Source organism: Pseudorca crassidens, chromosome 12 (genome assembly GCF_039906515.1).
Source record: "Pseudorca crassidens isolate mPseCra1 chromosome 12, mPseCra1.hap1, whole genome shotgun sequence".
Taxonomy (NCBI): Eukaryota; Metazoa; Chordata; class Mammalia; order Artiodactyla; family Delphinidae; genus Pseudorca; species Pseudorca crassidens.
In genome coordinates, this window is record NC_090307.1 from 8,735,532 (window position 1) to 8,756,507 (window position 20,976).

Sequence of the window (20,976 nt, forward strand, 5' to 3'; positions counted from 1 at the left end):
GAACAGCTGTGTGGGATCACATGGTTGATGGAACTGGGTAGATGCAGTTGGAAAACAAATGCAGCCTTGCCTTCCTGAGGGGTTTTCGGTCCCTGAAGGTCCTAGCTCAGCCCCTAGGAATCCCTTAGTGGAAACTGTGTGCCTTACTGTGGCTTATTCCTAAAGGGCCCTTCTAATCTGATCCAGAGGGTCTGGTGAATTTTTGGAGAAGGGCATTGGAGAATGGTCTCAAAGTCTCTGGGTTGGGAGTGAGATGCATGTGAGTATATAGGGGCCTGAGAGCAGAAGAGCTTTCTCCTGCCACTCACCAGTGTGAGTCCTCCAGTATCTCCCTGTCACAGTAAGAGCGCAAACTGTGGGGCATTCCACGTCCATGGGATGTGCTCCAGCTGAGGGACTCTAACATCCTCAAATGTATAGCTACTGAGGGACAGAAAAATTAAATCCAAAATGATGATCTAGAATAGTACTTTGACCAGTAGACAGAATAATCCCATGGGGATGAATCAGACTATAAAAATTACATTTTGTAACTTAAAAAGTCACATAATGTTAAAATTTTTAATTTAATTGATGGGACCTCTGCTTCAAAATAACAGATAATAGATCACCCCAGGCCAATCCTACTGCCAACAATTAAAAAGAAAATGGCCAGATTTCAAAAATCATAATTTTAAAGTCATCTGAAATGTGCAGACAACAGAACTAGATGGACTAAAAACTTCAGAGAGGCGAGAAATATTTGGATGTGAGCTGATGACCCCCGGTTGTTTTTTATTATTTTATTTCCCGGGAGAGTATGCCAGTTCTGATGGCTTAGCTCAGGCAGAGAACGGCTGCTGGGGGGACTGTGATGGGGGAGGAAACAAACAATGCTTTTAGGGGCCACAAGTGGCTGGAATGACAAATCCAAGAGTTGAAGGTCAGCTTTCTCTAGACATTTGTGAATTCTGAGGCTGTTTGGGAGGCTAACAAATTAAGCCAAAAGTTTCTGGAAAAAAGTCTCTTACATTCCACTAAAGAAAAGGGCCTGGAAATACAGCAAGCAGGAGATGAGAGCCTCAGAGAAAGCAGAGATTCACCCAGGGGCACCTACCAGTCCTGGGTGAAGATAGAAACTTCAGAATAGCAAAGATTGAAACCAACAAGCAAGAAAATTGTAATTAGGAGGAAAAAAGAAAAAGAGAATAAAATAAAAGTAAGTATTTACCTATTATCTTCAGAAAGGTCCAAAAGGACAATGCATCCATAAAACAAAGATGATATTTAAAAAAGAGAATAAGAAAAAGCTTAAATTAAAGGATTAAATATCTTACCTTGATGCCTTTTTTATTATATTATGAGTAATATACTATAATAAATGTGTGATGAAGCACAAAAGATAAAGACAGCGAATTTAAGAATGTTGGGAAATGGAAATTCCAAGATGACAGAGCTGTGCTTAAATAGGAATCACTCCCTATTAGTTTATCAGATATCACTGTTCACTTGAAATTAACTTATTGAGTAATAATAAAGGTAGTCTGCAGGAAAAAAATTAAAGATGGGTACATTGAAAATTACACAAGTAAATAAAACTAGGCAATGATTAAATATTTAAGAAAAAGGAACAGGTTCAGACAGAACACTTCGTTATAGTACACCACTGGGCTCTGCAGTAAATAATCTTAACATTCTCCTGAAAAATGTATCTCTATTTGACGCAAAGTTTGGCATAAACTATATTGGCATGATGAGATAGGTAAAGAGTGGTTGAAGTTGTGGTGATGTAAGAGTTTAGTCTTGATCCAATAATGAGTTCTCAAGAGATAATATAAAAAGAATAGTAGGAAAAACATATAATATAGATACATGAGGATAAGTAACAGGAAAAGCACCTAAGATACTTAAAAGTAGTTGGTCTGGGGAATGAGCCTTTGATTAAAATAAATTTTAAAATTTCATGAAATCAAATATGTCATAATTTATAACTTCTGAGATATGCGTTTGCTTTAAAAGGCATTCCCCAAATGTTAACAATCTCTCATTTTCTTATAACACTTTCACCATTTACTTTTGTTCTCTCTGTAAAATCTACTTGTAAGCTTAATTTTATATGGTTTGTTATTGACGCTTTTTTAAGAAACTTTTATCTAACTCTGTATCTACTTTCAGATTTTTTTTTAATGTTACTAATTTAAATAAACTTAGGTAGAGGGCTAATGGACTCATTCTCTCTGTTCAAAATCATAAGTCCATTATGTTGTAATAAGGAAAACATATAAAATTTATTTTGTAATGTTTTCAACATTATTTTATAGGTGTCTTACGTATCACAAATGCCACTGTCATCCCCTAATAGAATTTAGTCAAATTAAGGCATATTACTTTTCTACTTTTTGTAGTTATTATAGACTTTGAATTTGTAAAACATAAAGGGAATTTCATACGAGAGGAATTAGTAATCCTTCGTCAGAGGCTAACTATAGTTTTCAGTGGATTACTATAAAAGTTTCTCACATTGGTCACGTGTCAGTAGAATAATATAATCTTACTGAAAGCCGTCTTATTCATACTTTCCCTCTAGATCTCCTCCAGTCTCTGAGATTGGGGCACTGCCAGCATTGCCAAGCTATCAGGTCACAGCCATTGATAATCTCAGCACAGGTGTACTAAGAACAATCCTATCGTTGGTGAGTCTTGGCAACAGGGAATGCAGACTGCTGTTACGAAAGCATTCATGCTTTTCAATTCTGAAATTCCTGCTGTTAAGTATTACATCACACTTATTTTACGGTTCTGATGAATTTCTGGAATGAAAAAACACCAAGTTACCTGGCAGTCGTCAACATTTGTTGACCTACCTCCCAGTTCCCAAATACTTGTAGTAACTATTGCCCCTTTTGGTGGTTTTACTGAGATAAAACACCAGCTTATAATTGGAATCACTGAGTTATCAGAGCCCCAGATATTATCCTCATTCCTACTTTTGATGTGGAATAAGTACAACTGATCCTTGAACCACTCAGGTTTGAACTCTGTGGGTCCACTTGTACAAAGATATTTTTCAGTAGTAAATACTATAGAACGACAGGGTCAGTGGTTGGTTGAAGCTACTGCTGCTTCTGAACATGGATTAACCCCAGAGTTGTTCAAGGGTCAATTGTATTGGCATTCTTACATTTTCAAAAATTACCTCATTTTTTTCTTACTAACATCTGCACCATGTGTAGGTTCAAAGTAGGGGGATTGTGACGTGTGAATGCCTGTGAGTATTTTTTTTTTTTTTTGCTGTATGCGGGCCTCTCACTGTTGTGGCCTCTCCCGTTGTGGAGCACAGGCTCCGGACGCGCAGGCTCAGCGGCCATGGCTCACGGGCCCAGCCGCTCCGCGGCATGTGGGATCCTCCCGGACCGGGACACGAACCTGCGTCCCCTGCATCGGCAGGCGGACTCTCAACCACTGCGCCACCAGGGAAGCCCCCTGTGAGTATTTTGTAGGCTCCAAATAAATACTATTTTTTTCATTTTCTAAATAATGGGTCAGATTCTGGAAAACTTAATCCTATCATACCACTGCAGGAATCTCTACTAAAATAAGATATAAAAGTACTAGATTCTATTCAACAGTTAAACTGAAAGAGTCACTTCTTAGATGTCACATTTAATATCAGAGAATTTAGCTCTAAAATATATTTCATACTTAGAGAAATTAAGTTAAAGATTTTGTATAAAAGCAGTATTTCCACTCAACCATAATATTCTGAGTTATTACCTAATCATTCACAGAGAATAAATAGACCTAAAAGCAAGCTAAAGAGAACTTATATAATGTGATTTTACATAACTGAATTAATCATACCTCTAAGGGTTCAGTAAAATGTTCATTCACAAAATTCTAATTTACAGATCTGAATACTATTCTCTCTTTATCCTAACTTATAGCTTAATGTTAAAATGTCTTTTTAAAGTTCACATTTTTCTATTTAGTCATCTCTTGCTACAGAGGATTGCCCAGCATCCTTCTCTGAAAAAAATTTAATTTCTTTGACGGTAACAGTCAAATTGGAGCAACTGTTAAAAGTAACAGAAACTTAATTCCTTCTACTATCCCTTTATGGGAAATATTCTGAAACGTACTCATCCTTGCCATTCTTCCCAAGATCCTCTTAAATTTATTTGTGGTGACTAGGACTGAAAAGTATGGTCAGATTTAAATATTAAAGAGAAATGTATTAAATGAATAAATTAAAAAATTATTAGTGAAATCCTGGCCAATGAGAAACACTTTATTGGTGTAGTTCTCATCTTAATCTATCTTTAAGCCTCATAAAATAATCATTAAACATCTTGGCCTTCTTTGAAATGGCACAGTTAGCATACACTAAATTATGGTTGCAAACTCATAATTAAATAGGCATTGTTGGGGTTTTTTGGGGGGGTATTTATTGGAATTTCACATGACTTTTTTAATGTATTTTTTTCACAACTTTTTCTTAATTGAAGTATAACTGATTTACAATGTTGTATTAATTACTGCTGTACAGCAAAGTGATTCACATACTTTTTTAACATATTCTTTTCCATTATGGTTTATTATAGGATACTGAATATAGTTGCCTGTGCTATACAGTAGGACCTTGTTTATCCAATCTACATATAAAAGCTTAAATCTGCTAATCCCAATCTCCTACTCCATCCCTCCCCCAACCCCCTCCCGCTTGGCAACCACCAGTCTGTTCTCTATGTCTGTGATTCTGTTTCTGTTTCATAGGCAGGTTCATTTGTGTCATATTTTAGAGTCCACATATAAGTGATATCATATGGTATTTGCCTTTCTTTTTCTGACCTCACTTAGTATGATAATCTCCAGTTGCATCCATGTTGCTGCAAATGGCATTATTTCATTCTTTTTTATAGCTGAGTAGTATTTCATTGTATATATGTACCACATCTTTATCCATTCACCTGTTGATGGACATTCAGGTTGCTTCCATGTCTTGGCTATTGTGAATAGTGATGCTATGAACATAGGGGTGCATGTATCTTTTTGGATTAGAGTTTTGTCTGGATATATGTCCAGGAATGGGATTGCTGGATCATATGGTAATTCTATTTTTAGTTTTCTGAAGAACCTCCATACTGTTTTTCCACAATGGATGCACCAACTTACATTCCCACCAACAGTGTAGCAGGGTTCCCTTTTCTCCACACCCTCTCCAGCATTTATTATTTGTAGACTTTTTGATGATAGCCATTCTGACTGGTGTGAGATGATAACTCATTGTCATTTTGATTTTCATTTCTCTAATAATTAGCAATGTTGAGCATCTTTTCATGTGCCTATTGACCATCTGTATGTCTTCTTTGGAGAGATGTCTATTTAGGTCTTCTGCCCATTTTTGGATAGGGTTTTTTTGTTGTTGCTGAGTTGTATGAGCTGTTTTTATATTTTGGAAATTAAGCCTCTGTTGGTCACATCATTTGAAAATATTTTCTCCTATTCTGTGGGTTGTATTTTCATTTTGTTCACAGTTTCCTTTGTTGTGCAAAAGCTTGTAAGTTTGATTAGGTCCCATTTGTTTATTTTTGTTTTTATTGCTATGGCCTTGGGAGACTGACCAAAGAAAACACTGGTATGATTTATGTCAGAGAATGTTTTGCCTATGTTCTCTTCTAGGAGTTTTATGGTGTCATGTCTTATGTTTAAGTCTTTAAGCCATTTTGAGTTTATTTTTGCGTATGGTGAGAGGGTGTGTTCCAACTTTATTGATTTACATGTGGCTGTCCAACTTTCCCAACATCACTTGCTGAAGGGACTTTTTCCCATTGTATATTCTTGCCTCCTTTGTTGAAGATTAATTGACCATAGGTGTGTGGGTTTATTTCTGTGCTCTGTATTCTGTTCCATTGATCCATATGTCTTTTTGTGCCAATACCATGCTGTTTTGATTAATTTAGCTTTGTAATATTATTTGAAGTCTGGGAGGGTTATGCCTCCTGCTTTGTTCTTTTTCTTCAGGATTTCTTTGGCAATTGAGTCTTTTATGGTTCCACATGAATTTTAGGATTGTTCTGTGAAAAATGTCAGGGGTAATTTGATAGGGATCACATTAAATCCATATATTGCTTTGGGTAGTGTGGCCATTCTAACTATTAATTCTTCCAATCCAAGAGCATGGAATATCTTTCCATTTCTTTGAATCATTTTCAATTTCCTTTATTAATGTTTTACAGTTCTCAGTATGTAAGTCTTTTATCTCCTTGGTCAGGTTTATTCTTAAGTATTTTATTTTTGGGGGTGTGATTTTAAAAGGTTTTTTTTTTTTTACATTTCCTTTCTGATATTTCATTGTTGGTATAAAGAAATGCAACTGATTTCTGTATGTTAATCTTGTATCCAGCTACCTTGCTGAATTCCTTTATCAGTTCTAGTAGTTTTTGTGTGGAGTCTTTAGGGTTTTCTATATATAGTATCATATTATTTGTATATAATGACAATTTTACCTCTTCCCCTCCAATTTGAATACCTTTTATTTATTTTTTTGTCGGATTGCTGTGACTAGGACCTCCAATACTGTGTGGAATAGAAGAGGTGAGAGGGGCATCCTTGTCTTGTTACAGATTTTAGTGGGAAGGCTTTCAGCTTGTCACCACTGAGTATTATATTGGCTGTGGGTTTGTTGTAAATAGCTTTTATTATCTTGAGATATGCTCCCTCTCTACCCACTTTGGTAAGGGTTTTTATCATGAATGGATGTTGAATTTTATCAAGTGCTTTTTCTGCCTCTATTGATCATGTGGTTTTTGTCTTGTCTTTTGTTTATGTGGTGTATCATATTGATTAATTTGCCTATGTTGAACCATCCTTGTGAACTTGAGATGAATCTCACTTGGTCATGGTGTATGATCTTTTTTATGTGTTGTTGATTCAGTTTGCTAATATTTTGTTGAGAATTTTTGCATCTATATTCATCAAAGATATTGCCCTGAAATTTTCTTTTTTGGTGATGTCTTTGGTTTTGGTATCAGGATGATGATGGCTTCATAGAATGTCTTTGGTAATGTTCCTTCCTCTTCAGTTTTTTGGAAGAGTTTGAGAAGGATCAGTATAAGTTCTTCGTATGTCTGGTAGAATTCACCTATGCATTCACCTATGAAGTCTGGTCCTGGACTTTTGTTTGTAGGGAGTTTTTAAATTACAGATTCTCTTTTATTTTTAGTGACTGGTCTGTTCAAATTACCTATTTCTTCTTGATTCAGTTTTGGTGGGCTGTATGTTTCTACAAACTTGCCCATTTCTTCTAGGTTGTTGAATTTTGTTCATAGTATTCCCTTATGTTTTTTTTGTATTTCCGCAGTATCAATTATGTCTCCTTTTTTATTTCTTATTTTGTTTATTTGGGTTCTCTCTCTCTTTTCTCCTTGGTGAGTCTGGCCAGAGGTTTATCAATCTTGTTCCTCCTTTCAAAGAAACAGCCCTTGGTTTTATTACTTTTTTTTCTATTTTTAAATCTCTATTTCCTCTCTGATCTTTATTATTTCCTTCATTCTGCTGACTTTAGGTTTTGTTTGTTCTTTTTCTAATTCTTTTAAGTGGTAGGTTAGGTTAAACAGGCATTGTTAACTCCACTTTACAGATGAGAAAACAGACACGTCAAAGGATCAAATGAATTGCTTAAATGTCTTATGCATGTCTGACAGTTTCCAACCCTCTCCTCTGTAATTCTGGCAGGTCTAAAGTGAAAGGTCTTTTCCAATCCACAGACTTGCATATGACACTTAAGTAAGTCATGTATTCATTGAAGTCACTGTTTCTCACCTGTGAAGTGGAGATTCTAATTTCTATCTCATAAAGCAGGTAAGATAGTGCCTATAGGCCAAAAAAATGAAATCCAATGTTAATATTACATTTCTGTTCCAGCAGCCCTTTCTTTTTTTTCTTTGAAATTTTTACTTTCATTACTGATTTTTTTTTAACATCTTTATTGGCGTATAATTGCTTTACAGTGTTGTGTTAGTTTCTGCTGTATAACAAAGTGAATCAGCTATTCATATCTCCATATCCCCTCCCTCTTGCGTCTCCCTCCCAGCCTCCTTATCCCACCCCTCTAGGTAGTCACAAAGCACCTAGCTGATCTCCCTATGCCATGCAGCTGCTTCCCACTAACTATCTATTTGGTAGTGTATATATGTCAATGCTACTCTCTCACTTTGTCCCAGCTTACCTTTCCCCCTCCCCGTGTCCTCAAGTCCATTCTCTGAGTCTGTGTCTTTGTTCCTATCCTGCCCTAGTTTCTTCAGGACCTTTGTCTTTTAGATTGCATATGTACCTGTTAGCATATGGTATTTGTTTTTCTTTTTCTGACTTACTTCACTCTGTATGACAGAGTGTATCCACCTCACTACAAATAACTCAATTTCGTTTCTTTTTATGGCTGAGTAATATTCCATTGTATATATGTGCCACATCTTCTTTATCCATTCACTTAGGTGACTTAGGACACTTAGGTTGCTTCCATGTCCTGGCTATTGTAAATAGAGCTGCAATGAACACTGTGGTACATGACTCTTTTTGAATTATGGTTTTCTCTGGGTATATGCCCAGTAGTGGGATTGCTGAGTCATATGGTAGTTCTATTTTTAGTTGTTTAAGGAACCTCCATACTCTTCTCCACAGTGGCTGTATCAATTTCCATTCCCACCAAGAGGGAATGCAAGAGGGTTCCCTTTTCTCCACACCCTCTCCAGCGTTTATTGTTTGTAGATTTTTTGATGGTGGCCATTCCCAGCAGCCCTTTCTTATATCACTATGTTTTATTATGTGACATTCTTTAAAATTTTTCCTGGTTACATTCTCTTTAGAAAAAGTGTTTATTTCTACTAACAGAAAATAATGTAGAATTTCATATTTGCTGTTTCTCTGTTTCTTTATCTGAGGCATCAATGTGGCTACTGAATAGGACAAATCTCTTTCACATTACTTGTTGCCAAAGATTGATACCTCACTCTAATAATTATGGTTGAAGATGGACTCAGGAGTATTTTTTCCCAATAGAATACATTCAAAGATGAGATATGTTCAAATAAGAACAATATTACATTCAGTATACAAACTGTCTTCCTAGTTAAACTTGCTAAAGCTGTTATTGCGGAAAAAATTATATCGGTCTGTTAGTTTGCTTTTGAATAAGTCTTTGTAGTGTTTTAGTTTCTTTGGTGGATTACAGTGCATATAGATGTATGAACACATCTCTAAAAATTACTCTTTTCCAGCCAGCAGAATCATCCTCAATGAGAGTAGAAATTTTCAAATGTTCCTTCATTAGTTATGTTCCCAGATGAATATAAATTTTAACCTTCATCTGAAGATACAGAAAGCAGATACTTGGAGGTGATTTCAGAAAATATTACTGTCTTCACAACAATATATAAAAGGGAGGAAAATATTATGTGTACTTCTTTAGAAATGGATCATGCCAACAAGATGAAAATATATTAAGATTAAAAATAACCATTCTCATGCTTTCCACTGCATTGGGTATGATGTACCCGAAGTTCAGTCACAGTGAAGACAGCAGTATGCCTACCAAGGTGAGAATGCTTTGGAGGTCATTTAATTCCCCACACCAATCAAAGACTACAGTTTTATTCGTAGGAGTAAGTGAGGGCCAGGGGGCACACAGAAGGTCTTTGCATTTGGGAGGGAAACATGCACAATGTATATGTTAGGTCGACACTAATCTTTGAAGTCTGTGTAACAGCTCCTCTTGGGATATGTAGACAATACCATATGTAGACAATACCATATCTTCATTAGTTTGATTTAAAATCAGCTAACAGCTCATTTCTTCCATGCATTTTTTATAAACCTCTGTAAGAGCAGTGTCATAAGATAGGAATTATATTTTCTGTATATATCATTTCATATTTGGCATAAATAGGTGGCACTTTGCAGTATAATACTAAACATTCCCCACTGTGATATCATTTCTTTAGGGTGTTCAATATAAACTATGCTTAAGTTACTATAGTTCTATTTTAAAATGTTTATATTTGAAACTGGTTGATATTACAATTAGTGCAAAGGGGTATTTTTAAAACAGCATTGGGGTTTCTTCATTAATGTGGTTATGAGTATTCTAGTTTATGAAAATATTTAGAGTTCAATTCTTTTATTAGTTTTCTAATATTTACAATATTTTCCTTAAAATGACAGATAACAATGTTTAAAGGGAAAAATTTCTGACATTTATTTTACTGGTTAGTGCCTATCTTTTTATATCACAATATTGTGTTCCTGACATTTTTTAGTCTAACAGGAGTTTAAGGTGTGTAATGTCAGGATTATTATTATAAAACGCTGTTTAGTAAAATGTGAATAATCTTACAAAGCGATTTCAAAACAGGTAAGAAAACATACCCAATAGGAGGTTATAGGTTTATGTAGTTGAAGTCAAGGGCAAGTAGTATTACTTTTTAAAATTTTTTTAGGAGGCATTTCCAAGATTTCTTTAAAATATATTTTCTTTTTTGCACAAAAATTTTCTTTCTAAATATTTTCTCTGAAGGAAATTGCCTCTTAAAAAGTAGAGTGGGATTTCCCTGGTGGCGCAGTGGTTGAGAGTCCACCTGCCGATGCAGGGGACATGGGTTCATGCCCCGGTCCGGGAAGATCCCACATGCCGCAGAGCGGCTGGGCCCGTGAGCCATGGCCACTGAGCCTGCGCGTCTGGAGCCTGTGCTCCGCAACAGGAGAGGCCACAACAGTGAGGCCCTCGTACCGCAAAAAAAAAAAAAAAAAAAAAAGTAGAGTGAGATGAATAAACTAGTATTTGTTGCATATTTATTAATGTATAAGAAACATCTGACACAGCACATGACATTTTATTCAGTCTTTAAGGGGGTGTTATATAGTTCTATAAGTAACTTGCTCAAGGTCACAGAAATAATAAATAGCAAAGCTTATCTTCTTATTTAGCCTGAGGAATATAGGTAGGAGTGAAGTCTAATCAAAAGTTGCTGCATTTGTGATATCTGCCTTGTCTGCAAAGATGATGGCAGCAATGTCTAGGATGTCCCTATGTGCACATATTGTTCTTTCCATAAAGCCATGGGGCCAATTTCCTCAACTCTTGAACCTGGGATGGCCTAGTGACCTGCCATAGACTCTGACCAATAGAATCTGAAGGAAGGGGCACTGTGTGACTCCCCAGGGTGATCTTCAGGGCAAGGGAGAAGCCCAAGAAGCAACAGCCATTTCTCACTCCAGCTGAAGTATCAGATATAGGAGTGAGGTCATTTTGGACATTCTAGCCTCAGGGAGCTCTCTGTGGAATGCAGATGCAAGAGTTAACCCGGCCACCTCTATGTGAAGGAGAAGAACCACCCAGCTGAACCCAGAAAAACCCACAGAACTGTGATAAACAATAAATGTTTTAGGCAATTAAGTATTTGGGTAATTCATTTTGCAGCAATAGAGATCTCAGACACTGGTATCTGGAAGTGAGGGGCTGCCATAACAAAATAGGTGGCATTGGTTTAGGGACATCAACAAGTAGAGAATGGAAAGATGGTGAGGAAGTTGTTAGGGCTGGTGTAAAAGCAGTGAAGCGATGGTCACTGGAGGCTGGAGAAGGGGAGACATTTATGCGTTGGTGCAACAATTAGCATTAGTGTCACCTGTGAGAACATGGAACCTATAACAAGCATGTAATAAACCTGTGGGTCAAAAAAACAAGATTCCCAGGCAGAATGTGAAAGTGAGAAATGTCTTCTTTTAAGTGGTCTTAAAAGAAAAATAAGTGAAAGAAATTAATTATTCATTTTTCAAGCAGATTTTAGAGGAAATAGAGAAGGCAGTCTCAAAGTAAGAAACTGTCTCCAGGTAAAGATAACAAGAAGTGTTATGGCCAATTTGCTTCAAGAACTAAGCAAGACTTAAGACAGGGCTTAATAGAAGTTTGAAGGGTGTGCTGAGACGAAAGCCCATCCTGGGGCCCACACTCTTCACCAGTGCATATGCAATGGTCAATGGAAGGCCACTGGCAGGCCTCTTTGTCTCCCCAGGCCTTAGAGTTCCCACCAGTCAGACCTTCCCCCATGTTAGAGAAAGACACAGGCACGGAAGGGAAGGCTGGGTGAATGATGAAGCCTTTTACAAAGAGACAAGCTGGATGATCAGATGAGAGGAAGCTTTACTTACAGATCAATTAGTAAATTTTCATTTGCACTAATGGGAAAGGAGGAAGACCAGGTATATTCTTGACTGAGTTAAATTTTACAAGTAGGATTATATAGGGTCTCTTCTTAAGGTAAATTTCTTTATCTAAACGTAAATATGAAGCAGTAAACTATACTATATAAAAAGGTCTCAAATATTCCTCTATGTACAATTTTATACTTTGCTTTTGTTTCATCCAACTCAAAGGAAATCATAGCTTTATTTCCACCTGATTTATTTCTAGATACTATTGTACTTGCCAGTGCTGGAGGGCTTTTCTATGACTTTCCTGCAAAATGTCTATCCAGTTGAAAGTCAAAAGCCCTTAGTTTCTGAGGTGCTTGTTGCTTTTCCTTAACTTCAGTCACAGGCGATCTACTACTTTGAGAGTATTCATATCAATTGGAGTGCAAATCTTAGCTTTGCTCCTTCAGTCTCTTTCTAATGCAAATCATAGTGTTTGTTTGACACCTCTGTCCACTTTTGCCTTGTATGAAGAATTATACCAAATTTATTGTTACCTCTCTGGGGTAAAAACATTTTTCACACAACGTGCCACCCTTACCACATAGATTGTGAATATGTGTTTAATGTCTATCAATTACTTAAGTACAGTGATTCTCTTATCAACTACCCAGCAAACTGTATGGTTTGCAACTTCTGTTTTCTTGCGGGTATTATAACCCTTTCAGTTTGTGAAATGTATTCTGAAAGCTCCTTTGGCCTTTCAGAAATTTTACACCTTTAGAACTAGAGTTGCTTTTAAATGATATTTAAATTGTCTTTATCATAACATGTAACATTTATTGGGGGGAAAAACAATAAGAGCCAAGAAGCCCATAAATTTAAGTACTGAGTGCAAGTTTCTTTTAATATTTCTAGTTACATTATTTTTGTTAAGAAAATGAGGAAAAAAGGACATCAAGATTTCCCTATCTAAGATCTCGATCTTGAATTTGACATATTTTGTGAAACAATTACCAGTTTTGTAAGTGCCTGAGTTGAAGTTCCAAGTTTTCATTTGTTTCTTTTTGTTCATCCAAAGATCTCTGGAGCTTATGGATCTGATTCAGGAAATCATCAAGCTGAAAGCAAAATAGAAAATGCCTCAAGTAAGATGACTGAAATAAGAAAATCCTTTTAAAAGCAAGTTTTTTGCATGACACATTCTTTTTTGTATATATACATGAATGTGTAGGAATACTTATTTTTAATTATAGAATTAGTTCATATAGTCAATAATAAACATCTACATGGAGTCTAGAATTTGACGAAATCTTACCTAGGCACTCCTCCCCTGTTTCTAACCTGGGCTTCCCTACCTTATTATTCTCAAGATTTTGAAAATAGTTTTACATATTTGCATGTGTGTATTTAAGTATAGCATATATGTGTGCATATACATATGCTAAGTGTATATATGTACACTTATATAGACACACACACATAATGGTACAAATAGAAATATTCTTTAAAATGTATTCTTTTAGTTGTTTTTAACTTAAACATAAAAAAAATGGGTATCATGCTCTATGTAATCTTCTAATACTTTCTTTTTTAATTCAATTGCTAAGACTCATCCGTATTGGTGACTCACTGTAGCCTCTTTGTTCTGGTTTACCAGATGGTACTGCATGATGGTGCCATGACAGTACACCACCCTCCTGTCCATAACTATTAGACTGTTTGCAGGCTTGAGCTGCTCTGAACATTCTTGTGTAGATCTCCTGATGCATTTGTGCAAAGTAGTCTCTGGAGACATACGTAGGAGGAGAATTGCCAAGTTATATTTTTTAATGTTTAATTTTTCAAGATAATGCTAAAATGTCTCCCCAAAATGATTTACTAACTTACCTCCCAAAGGCAGTTAGAAGGATCCTGTTTGAGCATATCTTCGCCAACACTTGGTGGTGTGAGATATTAAAACTTTTGCCAATCCTTGATCAATAGATTATGGTTGATACCTCTTTATATTTTTATTGGCTCAATGATATTCTTCTTTTGTTCCTATTCAGGTCTTCTGCTCATTACTCTGTTTGGAGCTCTTTCTTTTCTTTTTTATCTGTACGTGTTTATGTTATAATCTCGATACTAACCCTTTGTCAGTTATAAGTGTTCCAAATATCTTCAGCAAGTGTTATCAAGTTTATAACTTATTTTTTCCATTTTATTTAAGAGCTCTTTGGATGAATAATAGTCATTTTATTAAGCAAAATTTATCAATTTTTTTACAGTTAGGATGTATTTAATAATGCTAAAAATTACTTCCGTATGCAAAGCTTAGAGAAGTATTAATCTGTATTTTCAACTAAAATTTGTTAAAGTTTTGTATTTGTCATTTAAGTCCTAGATCAAGATGGAGTTAATTTTTGTACATGATGTGAGGTAGATCTCCAATTTTATTTTTTCTATATATAAACACATTTCAATAGGTGTTTAAGTTGCCAAGTTGTTTAGCCTGAGTGGGGTTCCATGGGGTAGGTTTAGATAGTTTTAGTGTCTTCTCTTCCTCACAACAATATCTAGCAACCATATTCCTCCAATTGAATATTTCAAAATCTTGTGGAAATTACCATGCATATATGCAGCTTCAAGACAAAAATCTTGCCTCTCCAAGCACACTGCTGAGCTATGGCACTATAGTAAAATAAGGTTAATAATTTCCGTATTTAATAAAACTGTAAGGATAATCAAATCTTTCTCACCTTGTGCAAAGTCAAATTACTGCTAAATATGAAAATGAATCCCAATTCTCTGATCTCTTGATCAGTGTTATTCAAGTTAAATCATTTTAAACATTAGAAAGAATTATATAGAGTTGAGTTGGCATTATTATTTTCCAGGAGAAAAAAGCTATTTCTCTTCATACCCTCACCATTCTATAAACCCTTTTCATCAATTACTTGTGCCCATGAAGTAAACATTGTTAAGGTGTATCAGAATTAACTCTCAAATATTTTTATTTCTAGATGTCAAACATTCAGACATTTTTAGTAATACACACTTTTTTTGACATCCACAATTCTTAAGTTTATATATACACCTATCAGAATTACTTTTAAATACATAATCCAAGTTTACTTTCTTACCATCAAAGTTCTCCCTTATGTAACCTGTGCAGGTTTTTGTGGACCTCCCTTTTCCTAGTTTCTGCTTTATATAGATAAATGTTGAACCAGAAATGTTTTTACAGATATTCTACATGTCTCTAGTTCTAATGTTTCTGCAGTTAATGTAACATGTATTTGTTAATATTTAGGCTCATGTTGGATTTAATCATTATATTTTACATCAAGTTATTCAAATCAAGTGTTGTGTATTTTGCTAGATAAATGTGACAAAAATATTTATTAAAGTACAAACATGTCTGTATATATATTACCTAAAAATTATTATAAAATTCGAGTAGGCCAGGCATCCAGACTAATTTTGCTTCTTCAGATACAGTCTTGCATCCAATTTCATTATTTGGGGAGGAATCGGGATGCTCAACGTTCATGCCTCATTAAAGATTAATTTTCTATCAGGATAAAAATTAGAAGAATAAGGTGATAGGCTAATAATGATTGACTAATTATTCTGGAATGTCGGATTATTTCACATTTTCATTTTCTTTCAAATACCTACTTGGAAAAAACCCACCTATTTGGCATTACCAAGGGCAGTTCCCAAATCATTTACTTAACGAATGAGAAATGTTATCTTTTTGTACTTTTTCTTCAATTTATAAATTTTCAGCTTTTCTATCACTTGGGATTTTAATATAGGAATACTAATATGGGATATATGGTAACTACTTGGAAAGCTTAATTACAGACAGGTATTATTAGATATTTAAGGAATATTTTGGTACAACTATAAGAACAGCAGAGTTTAAGTAGAATATGATACTTAAGTTATTTATTATATTTGAAATTAAATTTTGTAATGCATTTTGGAAATGTATAACAAAAGTTTTAACATTCATATTTTTAAAAATTCATGTATTGAAATGTCTGAAAAATAATATCAGACACATAAAAACTCTTTCATTATGTTCATGAAAAAGTCAAACTGACCTGAATGATTACTGAGAGTTTTGTTTAATTATAATCCATCACTCTGACAGAACACTCTGCAGACATTAAGATGTTTAATTAGAATTCATAAAGCTATTTTATGATATTTAACTTTGGAAAAAAGGCTCACAATATTGTGAGTGATGCATGACATTTCTTATGTAAAATAACATACAAAGAAAAATCCAAAATGATACAAGATACTGGTGGAAGTGTTATATTTTCTAAATTTGCGTTAAGGATGTTGAAAATGCAATGGAAAATACCCAAGGTGTAATTCAGACCTCACCTTGGAGATTTGGCTAACATCCAATTCTGATCTTATCTCCCCACTTGACGAACCCCTCAAGAGCTCCCAGTGCCCAGATGAGCACATAAACCCTCCTCCCATTTTCTCTCTCATATTACCTACCAGGGTAATCCCAGGTTTTCTTTTGTTCTCCAGCAGCCCTGAGCTTTTTGTATTTTTAGCCCACAACAGGGTGGGTTGGGTGGCAGTCATGCTCATTTTCTTTCTTTCCCCAATGTCTTTGCTCACATTCTCTCTTCTCTATGCAATGGACTACGACTCTACTCCTAAAATCCTTTAAGGGCTTCCCTGGTGGTGCAGTTGGTTGAGAGTCCACCTGCTGATGCAGGGGACGCGGGTTCGTGCCCCGGTCCGGGAAGATCCCACATGCCGCGGAGCGGCTGGGCCCGTGAGCCATGGCCGCTGAGCCTGCGCGTCCGGAGCCTGTGCTCCGCAACGGGAGAGGCCCACGTACCGCCAAAAAAAAAAAAATCCTTTAAAACAGGCTTCTTAAACTTTAACATTCTATGAATCACCTTAGGATCTTGTTAAAATGCCAATAATGACTCAGTGGGTGTCAAGCACGGTTCATGATTTTTCCATTTCTCAAGCTGCCAGGTGATACTGACGCTGCTGGCCCTTGGAACACACTGAGTAGAGGTCAGTACAATTACCCTGGCCCAAATGATGTAGCTTTTCTTAAATTCTCTGCTATGGAGCTTAGGCTGGGCTGCAGTGGATGCAGCCACAGAGTCATGGAGTCGGAAGGTCCTGGCAGGTGGAGGGGAAGATAGAACAGATTCTGAGGCGGCTGAAGGAGAGGAATCTGCAGGCCCTACCTGCAGCGAGGCCTGTGGAGAAGAAGGGCATCAGGAGAGTGACCCTTTACTACTGGTGGGACGATACTCCACCCACTCTAGCATTAATCTAGACAAATAGGAAAGGGACCAAGAGAATCTGGATCCTCTCTTAGAGGTCTGTGCTGTTTGGATTGGTGTTGATCCAGTGCCTTCAAAAGTGCCTCTCTTTCCTTACAACCTTTAAGAACAAATAGGACTGGAGTAAAGGCAAAGGTCCATCCTTCCCTGAGAGGGACCCAAGGCCACATGCACTTGTCAAGGTTGATCTGGAACAAAGTAAGTTTTTATTTTCCAATCCCTAGACAAAACGGTGGAGTAGAAGGACCTGAGCTCACTTCCTCTCACAAAAACACCAAAATCACAACTAACTGCTGAATAACCATTGACAACAAAGGACTGGAACCTGCCAGAAAAGATACTCTACTTGTAAAGGCAGAGAAGAAGCCACAATGAGATGGCAGGAGGCGTGCATTCATGATACAAACAAATCCCATACCCGCCAGGTGGGTGACCCACAAACTGGAAAATAATTATATCACACAGATTCTCCCACAGGAGTGAGAGTTCTGAGCCCCATGTCAGGCTCCCCAGTCTGGGGGTCTAACATCAGAAGGAGGGATAAATTAGGAGGTTGGGGTTAACATATACATACTATTATATATAAAATAGATAATCAACAAGGACCTACTGTATAGCGCAAGGAACTCTACTCAGTACTCTGTAATAACCTATATGGAAAAAGAATCTGAAAAAGAATAGATATATGTATAACTGAATCACTGCTGTACACCAGAAACCTAACATTTAAGTCAAATATACTCCAATATAAAATTTTTTAAAAAGTAAAAAAAAGTTTTTAAATTTAAGAAACCAAAATCTTTACCAAATAAAAACTTAGTTTTTTTATTTTCCTCATTCACAGTTATAAATTCTGATATTAAGTAAGGAATGAACTGTTGATGAAGGTCTTGCGACATTTAGTGTATTCTTAGGCATTTAGATTGTGAAAAGCAAATAAAAGCCTCTTCACATTAAAAACAAATACTCTGCTATGTCTGTTGTTTACCTTTACCCTTGATCTTAAACTTATCAAACTAAATTACAATAGTCATCGTCTCTCTCTCACAGGCTGTGAGGTTCTTGAAAGTGCTGCAGATACACACACACTTTAACTTTCCCTGTTCCCACTTGTGCACCAGATCCCATGCTCGTTCACCTACTCAAGGACACACACAGTATCATCAATACACGGTGCTGGGACTTCCCTGGCGGCGCAGTGGTTAGAATCCACCTGCCAATGCAGAGGACACGGGTTCGAGCCCTGGTCCAGGGAGATCCCACATGCCGTGGAGCAACTAAGCCCATGCGCCACAACTACTGAGCCTGCGCTCTAGAGCCCGCGAGCCACAACTACTGAAGCCCACACGCCTAGAGCACATGCTCTGCAACAAGAGAAGCCACCGCAATGAGAAGCCCCCGCTCACTGCAATTAGTGAAGAGCCCACGCGCAGCAACAAAGACCCAACACAGCCAAAAATAAATTTGAAAAAAAAAACACGGTGCTCTCATATATCTTCCTGTTTCTTTTTCTACTTGATCCTTCCCATCAGGGGCTTTGCACTGACTGTTCCTTCTGCCTGGAACCTTCTTTCAACAGTTATCTGCATGATTAACTTTCATTAACATTTTCCATGTATTTATTCAAATCTGAGGCCAGACACCATATTTAACATTGCAACCTGCACCCAAAGCAAGAACACCTGTTTTTTTCCAGCAGTCATATGATTTATATATAAATTGTCTCCGTCTCTCTCCACTGGAATGCAAATTCCATGCAGAAGGGATATTCATTTTATTCATGTATAGATTTCAAGTGCTTAGAATAGTCTTTGCATGTTTATAAAAAAGAATAAATTAATGTTGGGTAGGCTAAAGCAACAGATGCCCTTCCACTTTTGTTAAATATCTATGCCAAGAAAGAAGACCATAATTTGCAAATTCTATATCCATAGTATCCTAAAACTTCCATATGCCAGATAAACTCAGTTCAATACTTACTGTTGAGCACAGAATAATTGCTTTGTTCCTATTGCTACTCTGGTAAGGCCCTGGCCAGTCTGGCTGAAATCTGGGTAGATTCCCAAAAATTTATGATTCAAGAAAAATGTTTACAGCATATATTATAATCTGATCAAACTGGCAGTCTAATAAGGTCCAGCTACCGTCTAAGACTTGATAGTATGGAGACAATGACTTCAGCTAAAAAGGACTTGCAATTCCTGGAAAATGTTAATCTCCATCATTGAAAAGAAAGGGAAATAAAATGACAAAGGAAAGACGAGAAAAGGAAAGCCTGTTAGGTGATGCAGACAATAGCACGTAAACCCATTTTTATTTTTATTACATACATCCTTACCTAAATCTAGCTGGAAACCACTGATAATCAGTTTTGATACATCTTTCCATTAGCAACTGAGCGGGACCCATGTCACAGAAATTGAAGTGACATGTTTAGCACTGGGTATTCTGGCAACTCTTTCTGGCCAACCTGCTCCAACTCTGCTCTAGGGCATCCACAGTGGGGTGTCTTTATAATCTCTGCAGTTTGGAATTTGATTAAGGTAATGAGGAAAGATGGCACAAATTCAGATGAGTGTCCTGTTCACAAATTCCCTAAACCCAACTCATGTAATGTAGAGCCTTTGTAAGGAATAAGTGGGCATGACAACTTGCTGACTTTAAATAATTAGTACAGACTAATTTTCCAGATATTTTTAATTGGAACTGAAATATTCTGAACCATTTCATTAAGGATTATACCACAACATGCTCTTCACCTAAAAACAAATCATTAAAATCAACAGGAACATTTTACTAAAACTTCCTGGTGATCTCTGATGGAAAGTGGTTGCCTTTTGAGACGTTTGCTAAGTATATAGCATGTGTTACATGATTATACATATATTTCAATGTCAGAATTAACTTCGTTATTAAATATAATATCTTATTGCTACCTATATGGAAATTATTGGATGACTTATATTCAGTGACTCCAGCTAATTCTTACTAAGGTATTCAAAATTAAAATGTGATCTCACTTTAACGGAATACTAAATGTTCTGTGGTCTTGTAATCCATGATAATAGGTGTGATTTGCCAGAATTATTTATCAGTTTCCTTACTGGCCTTCTTTTTAAATACATATGTCACTGAATTTCACAGGCCTTTCATGAAACTGGCTACTAAATTTCTTCCAAGTACTTTCCACATAAAGTGAGTAGATTTATTGCCTACCAGACAATTGTTAAAATGTTTAAGAAATGTTAAACAAGTAATAAGCAGGGCATAAATGTAATTGCTGAAATAATTTACTAAACTATAAATTTTCTAATGAGCTAAGGTAACAGTGCAATTATTATATAGGGTTAATGAAAGTACTATATCTCAGCTGAATGACAGAATTAAATTCTTCAGAGCAAAGGGAATAAGTTTGCTTTTAAGTGAATGGTTCAACTGAGTAATTCAATAAAGAATGACACATGGTTCAGATTTGAGAGATTCCCATTTT

General features: G+C 36.2%; 1 protein-coding gene across 3 annotated transcripts in view; it reads right to left on the bottom strand.

Annotated features, from left to right (window-relative positions):
• Positions 1 to 20,976, bottom strand: part of CCDC102B (coiled-coil domain containing 102B) — a 258,680-nt gene that overhangs the window by 20,293 nt on the left and 217,411 nt on the right. For 2 of the 3 annotated variants that reach the window (XM_067698868.1, XM_067698866.1), the window contains one exon: positions 13,183 to 13,286. In XM_067698868.1, the coding sequence (XP_067554969.1) occupies positions 13,183 to 13,286 (104 nt within the window). Of the gene's footprint in view, positions 1 to 13,178; positions 13,287 to 20,976 lie in introns of those variants that run through there. The other variant, XM_067698867.1, reaches the window with a different exon arrangement.